The sequence below is a fragment of the Lasioglossum baleicum genome, unplaced genomic scaffold (assembly GCF_051020765.1).
Source record: "Lasioglossum baleicum unplaced genomic scaffold, iyLasBale1 scaffold2551, whole genome shotgun sequence".
NCBI lineage: Eukaryota > Metazoa > Arthropoda > Insecta > Hymenoptera > Halictidae > Lasioglossum > Lasioglossum baleicum.
Window position 1 is genome coordinate 9,784 of NW_027471610.1, and position 7,087 is coordinate 16,870.

Here is a 7,087-nt window from a genome sequence, read left to right on the forward strand (position 1 = left end):
TATAAAGTGTGAACCGGTTGTATGACGTTTTTGCACTGTTCAAGTCGTAAGAAACGAGTGAATATTCAAGAACTATATAGATGTGGTGATATAGTTGTGGGGATATAAATACCGAATTGTTCTTAGGTTAAGCAGTTTCGTCAAGAATACACTGTAAGATTATCTTTTATATATATGAACGCCCGTCTGTTTTCTATATTTCTTTCTACATGTATATAAAGCAGCTTCAATAAGCAGTGTTACGTGTATAGCAACAACGTGATATAACAACATCTGTCTATACGTGTTTAAAGGTTTAGGATGGCATTATCTCGTATCAATAACTCTTCCTATTTATTGACAACTTTGTCACAAACTTTGCGTACAGGTATGAAATTTATAGCTTTCACATTTACATACAAGCTTACATGTGTTATTACCATTTCTCAAAATTGATTTAAATTGATTAAGTTAAATTAATTTTCATGTCACTTTGTTATTATTACAGTTAAATTATAGTATCATATTTTAGAAAATATGATATATATTAAAATAAAACAATAGTGAATATCTTCAAAATCACTGTCATCTACAAAATCTGTTGTGTAACGCAATTAACATTGAATAGAACTGTCGTGCATAGAAATAGCTTGAAATTCAAATAAAACATGTTCATATATACTCTTCTCATTGTATATGAAAAATGAGGATATTTCGAATATAATATTTGCAAGAATTAATCACGTATCGTGATTCTTGTCAAAATCCATTATATTATTTATGTCATTATTTATATGAATTCTTTCGTATCCTTTTGAATGAAAATTTTTTCAGAGAATATGCCGTTAGACATACAGTGCATGCGATATGCACTTATGCATCAGAATCGCATGAAAAATCTTCATGTTAGCAGCCTCCGTCGATATCCCGATGCTCCTACCTTACCGCTTCCTACAAACGTGTCTGAAATATTTGCAAACGAGACTGGTCGATTCACTCCCGAAAGAGCACGAGATATCGCTGCTCCAGTACTATTATATGGCAAGAGTGATTGCAGATCATATTTCTCCAAAGAATCAACAAAATCAACGACATGTTCAAGTAGCTTAGAAAATTGCACCGACACACATGTAGATTCGTATGACTGTTTTGGAGCGGTCAGTTTGAATGGTACAATGCAGAGCAATGTACCAAAACCATTTTGTTCTAATGGAAAATCTACTCACTTAAACATGCCGGGCGGTCAGTGGGCCAGAGATGGAAAATACATCGCCGAGGACATGCAGAAATCGCATTACAGGAGCATTCGCTTACCTCAGTTGAATCTGGATAAACGTGGTTAGTAAAAGTTTTTCGAAAGAATTGCGCATGTATGTAAAAATTTGACCAAAAGAAAATATTTTTTCACTTTTCGGAAGTTTAAGATTAAATTTTTAATTTATTAGTATTAATTCCCTAATTAACCCTTTAAATCGTTCAAATTTTAATTATTTAATTAAACGTTTCGTTGAAAATTTTGTTAAAGAAAGTTATTGTAATATTGTAAAAAGTTTTAAAGTATTAAAATTTATTAGAAAGGATTCGTTAACATTACTTTTGTTATATCTCTTTTATACCATCTTCAATTCCCTTTAGAATAACTATTTTAGGATTAACAAAAAGTTAAAACTTTTTCAATTTTATTTCTTGCCAGTCGAGATGATGACTCATTGTCTATCAGTTTTAAGTGATGATGACATTGTTTTTTCACTTATGCATTTATTGTATTTATTTTAGTAAGCGGAGTTGATGTCGAAAAAATATTGAAATCAAAATTTCCTACGGAATCGTCATTATCGACTTTTCGATTACAAACGTTTCAATGTGTCATATTGTTGTACAAAACGTATATATTTTTGTTAAAATTTACTTGCAAATATTATAAAAAGAAAATAAAAGATTTTAACTGCAGATTGATTTTTTATTTGTAATTTACTAATATAACCATTTATATAATATAGCGATAAGTCACTAGCTGTTATAATGGCTTTTTGTAGCAAAAGGGTTAACAAGGGAAATAAAATTAGCCCTTTACCAGTAAATTGTTATTACAAATTATTTTAAATTTACTATAACATGCCGCAAATTTATTCTCTATTTTACTATTGCAAGAAAAACAAAATGGAAATTGTAATGTAATTCAGGGTTAACAAGTTATATCACAACAAACATGATATTCCAAGCAATGTACAGACCAAAATATATCTATATGGAATATTCGACGAAAGCATCGCAGTCGGTAAATGATGTTTCAAATACTGAAGATAATAAGGAGCAGAAGAACGTTTCTCAAGTAAATTTAAGTCAAAAAGAAAGGTTTCGAAGGACATTAAAGGATTATGGATATACAGTTCTAGGATTTCATATAGGAATTTCTCTGATATCCCTTGGTGCTTGTTATGTAGCTGTAGATAGGTTCGTTTTCGTCATTTTTTATATTGATCTTTTAATATTAAAATTTTGTGAAATATTATATTAAATGTAGTATAGACACTAAAAAAGTAGTGTACTATATTAATTATACAAAAATAATTTTATATATTTTGATAAAAAATTGATTTCAGAGGGATAGATTTTGTACCAATTATTACAAGTATGCTCAACGTGAGCGATGAAATGGCGAAAAATATTGTTACTGGTTCAACTTTAGCAGTTGCGTACGGTATTCACAAATTATTGGCACCTATTCGAATAGGAATGACATTAGGAGTAACACCATTTCTTATAAGATATTTACGAAGAGTTGGAATTCTTAAAACTTCATCGAAAATACGAATGACAACAAATAAATAATGTTAAACCATTAATACAAGTTATCTTCTATTCATAGTGTAACATTTTCATATATCTATACTTTGTAAACGTGTATTTATAATCCAATTTGATGAAATAAATTTACATACACATACAAACAATTTTCTTTTATGTATATATTTAGGTTTATTATATAAAGAATATAATAGTTGTAATTACTTTACACAACGTCACGTATATTTCATATATGATACTTTGCGCATCTACAATAACGTAAGTACGGCTGTTGTAATTACAATATTTTTACTAATAAGTTTTTTTTTCATCAATCGCCGTAAATATATGACATACACAAAAGCTCGGCAGTTTCAATGGACGAATTCATCAGTTATATTGGAACAATGATCGCGCTCGATACGCAAATTCTTACTGAGTATTTTCGACTCGACTCGCCAGTTATCGAGTCTTTCGAGATTTGATTACGCATAGGAAACATACGAAAATGCCAATTACTTGGCAAACATGTATATGTACATAACTTTTAAAAAATATATTATAGTACATAGTAAAATTAACGTATATAAGTATATATACAATTCAGTTAACCTAGAGTAGTACACGACTTACAATTTAATTTTATATCTTTCAAAGATATGCTTGCCTCGACTGTATTCTACAAAGGCAAGGTGTTTCTAAATGCATCAAAGAAAAAAAACACATCAAGAAAATTCATAATACAATTCTTAAATGTTGAGAATTAAAAAGTCTTAAATTTTCTTATACTCTTAATTGAATATAACAAAATATTTCTAAAGCTGCTTTGTAAAAGTATAAAAATTGTTCGCGAGATTAGTAAGCGTAATTGTTCTCGATTTATCCATCAAACTAAAAATGGAAGTTTTACAACTACAATGAGACACAATAATATCCACTGCTTTTGTGCATAGTAGAAAAGTATACTTATAAACGTTGAACACATTTTCTGCAGAGAGTTTGAGCGTTTATAACTTAAACGATTATCCATTATGTTGGGATCTTGTGTATTAATACGAAAAGGAAGAATTCAATATTTAAAAGTATGATGCACACATTTTCTAATAATACTTGCAAACTAATCAACGATTAGTTTTAACATTTTATACAGTTCTTATGCAACTCTCATAAAAATAAAGTGGAAAAATTCACAAATATCTTAAACAAACATATAATCTCGATAAAAAAATATTTTGGCACAGTACACTCGCATAATCTGTCTTACTTTTTATAATGCACTGATAACATACAAAAATAATATAAAAATGCATATCTTACTATTCAGATATTTTTCTAATAAATCAAATTTAATAACATTACATTAAACAAATAAACAAATTTTATCAAATACAGTACAATATATATTCTTACGCTTCAATTTGATTAGGTATTATTTGAGCGTGATATTCAATAGTCAGATGCAGTAGTTTTTTAAAGGCAAAATTTTTCCACTTTCATTACATAAAATTAGTTAAGTCTTTAAACATACGCTTCGGCACGACGCCCTTGTATGTGATTGAAAAACTGTCGCCAACTTGTCAGTGTTTTACTTGACCATACCCAAAAACTGGATGTTATACCGACAATCATAGCCATTAAATATTTTATCATGAAAACTTCAAATTCCGGTCTTCTCCCAACATCACGAGTACGCTCTCCAACGGGACACGGCATTGAATATAAAGATTGTGGTCCAGGTCTTGAACACATCTCCATATTCCAGGTTAACATCCATTGATCAAAGTATGCTTGCTCATAAAATAAGCAAGCAATGACAATCAATGCAGGAACTATGTATAATACAGAAAATATACCAATACGTATCATTAACTTTTCTAGTTTGTCAGTCTTTGTACCATCGTGTTTCATAACAGTACGTATACGAAAAAGTGAAACAAAGCCAGCTAATAAGAAAGCAGTTCCAAGAATTAAATAAACGCACAATGGTGCCAACACAAATCCACGTAGAGCTTCAACATTCCAAAGACCCACATAACAAACACCAGATAATATATCCCCTATAAAAATAAAGCAATGTATTAATCACAAGTACATAAATTATATCACATAATTTTATTCGTACACTTCTGATAACTTGCCTTCTACTTTTCCCATTGCAAGAATAGTAACTGTTTTTATTGCTGGAGCAGCCCAAGCAGCTAAATGAAAATACTGTGAATTAGCTTCTATTGCTTCATGGCCCCATTTTAACCCAGCAGCCAGGAACCATGTCAATGTTAGAATGACCCACCATATACTGGATGCCATCCCAAAAAAGTAAAGTATCATGAAAAGTACCGTGCATAATTCATGCTTGGTACCTTGCGTTATCGTCGATGTCATTTGAATTCGCATGTCTAAAGGAGGTGGGAAAGGTTCTCTGCATGCAATAGAATTGCCAGCTGCCCAACCAATCACATATGCCAATGCTACCATAAGGTAACATACTGACAAAAAAATGATTGGCCTTTCAGGATACCTAAATACAAAATAATGTCTACAATATAGTATAAATTATTACATATTTGTATAACTAATAGTAAAAAGAATTTTATACCAGGATTTTATACTTTTCACATATCATATGAAAATTCACCGAAATGTATGTCTTATAAAGTCAAATACCATAATTTACATTATTTATTATACTTTTAGCTTGAAACTAATTACATTCCCTATGCTTACTCATACTTATAAATATAATAACGCATAACTCCCACTGATCTTCCTACATTATGCTAATGTGTCTAGACTGTACATTAATATGAATACAATCAGCGCATTTTTTTACCTGAATCTATCTGTGTCAATGAGAAACGTCAGGAACGTGAAAAAACAAGAAGCTGCGCAAACGGACGCCCAAGTACCAACCCAGATCCTTGAAAATCGTCGTTCCCTTTCGGTAAAAAACATTCCATCACAAGGTGCGCCGCAATTAGACTCGACTTTATCGCCGACCTTCAGCGAGTAACCAAGTTCATGCGGGACCTTGAATTGCATCGGACAAACGAAACCAAAGTCCCTGGCACCTAACATAAATCCGCTACCGTACGGTTTCGGTCCTCCGGTCCAGGATGGTTGAAATTCAGCTCCAGGCATATGCGGTGGCGAATACACCGGTGGTGATGGTTCCGGTGGTGTAGTTTCATTGTGACCGACACAAAGTTCAGGTCCCCCGTTTTCAGGTAACTTGGAACAGTCGAGATTGTCTGGCCAGGCGAAACCGAAACTATTCATCAAATGTTCGCACCCTGCACGAGCACTCTCGCACAACGATCTACACGGGGGTATGGCTCTGTCGATGATGGTGCACACTGGCGCGTACACCGTGCATAAGAAGAAACGAAGATCAGGACTGCATTTCATTTTGACCAAGGGCGCGAACTGATGCACCTCTTGGCCAGCGTCTTCTTGCTTTTGGTGGTTCATTAAATTTGGCATAATCGTTTCGTTGTATGGGATGTTCATGCATAGATTAATGGTGATCGGTTCGCATCTTCCGTGATGCGCCAACGGATCTTTCGCGTGAAGAGCATTGACACCGAGCACGGCCACCGAAAGAACATAGATCGTCGCGTAACACGGAATCATTGTTGCGTATCGTTGGTCGACCGCCACTTCCGAGATCAATCGTCACGCGAAGTAGCTTTCGAAAATACGCGAACGCACCACGCCTTCAAACATCACCAACGAATCGTGCGGGACATAATAATACTGAACGGATAGAGCAGGGAAACGAGCGAACCTAGCGACGATGATGGACGCGACCACAGTACTGTAAACAGAACATGGCGCATACGTTCCGATAGTAAGGAAACTCTTCCGAAACCGATGTGCGCCGCTGCTGCCATCTATGAAGATATGTCAAAACTGCGCATTCTTCAAACCAGCGGGAAATCGTAATAGCCTATATCGCATGAAGCTTATACAAATATAAATAAATAAATAAACTAATTATACTTTACTTAATGCTACTATCGTTTATTACTGTATTCTATACAGTAATCTCTATCTAGATCTACTATACTATATCGATTAGAAAGAAATACAGACATTTTTGGGGTTTGACAAATGACAAGACACAAGGTCAATCGATTCATTTTGATTTTATTTCTTTCCCGACATATAATGCACAATACGTTCGATTTCGTTAGTTGTAATGTTTATTCATCGCAGATGATTAGCGTTGTCGTAAGTACTATGGTTTTCTTTGTTATATCTTTTGTTTTAATTATATAGTACATACGTGCTCGTGGAATTCGTGCACTTTTAGACGGGGGTC

At 33.1% G+C, this 7,087-nt stretch overlaps 2 protein-coding genes across 2 annotated transcripts; one reads left to right on the plus strand and one right to left on the minus strand.

The window, feature by feature from the left end:
• Window positions 1-300: 300 nt before the first annotated feature.
• Window positions 301-2,811, plus strand: LOC143221511 (uncharacterized). The gene is made up of 4 exons (XM_076446940.1): window positions 301-367; window positions 814-1,317; window positions 2,163-2,433; window positions 2,583-2,811. The coding sequence occupies exons 1-4, from the start codon at window positions 301-303 to the stop codon at window positions 2,809-2,811; spliced, it is 1,071 nt and encodes a 356-aa protein (XP_076303055.1).
• A 1,473-nt stretch (window positions 2,812-4,284) lies between these two features.
• Window positions 4,285-6,396, minus strand: LOC143221513 (frizzled-7-like). Its single transcript, XM_076446941.1, has 3 exons — window positions 5,597-6,396; window positions 4,905-5,284; window positions 4,285-4,823 (listed from the first exon to the last, which is right to left on the minus strand). The coding sequence occupies exons 1-3, from the start codon at window positions 6,394-6,396 to the stop codon at window positions 4,285-4,287; spliced, it is 1,719 nt and encodes a 572-aa protein (XP_076303056.1).
• Between the last annotated feature and the right edge of the window lie 691 nt (window positions 6,397-7,087).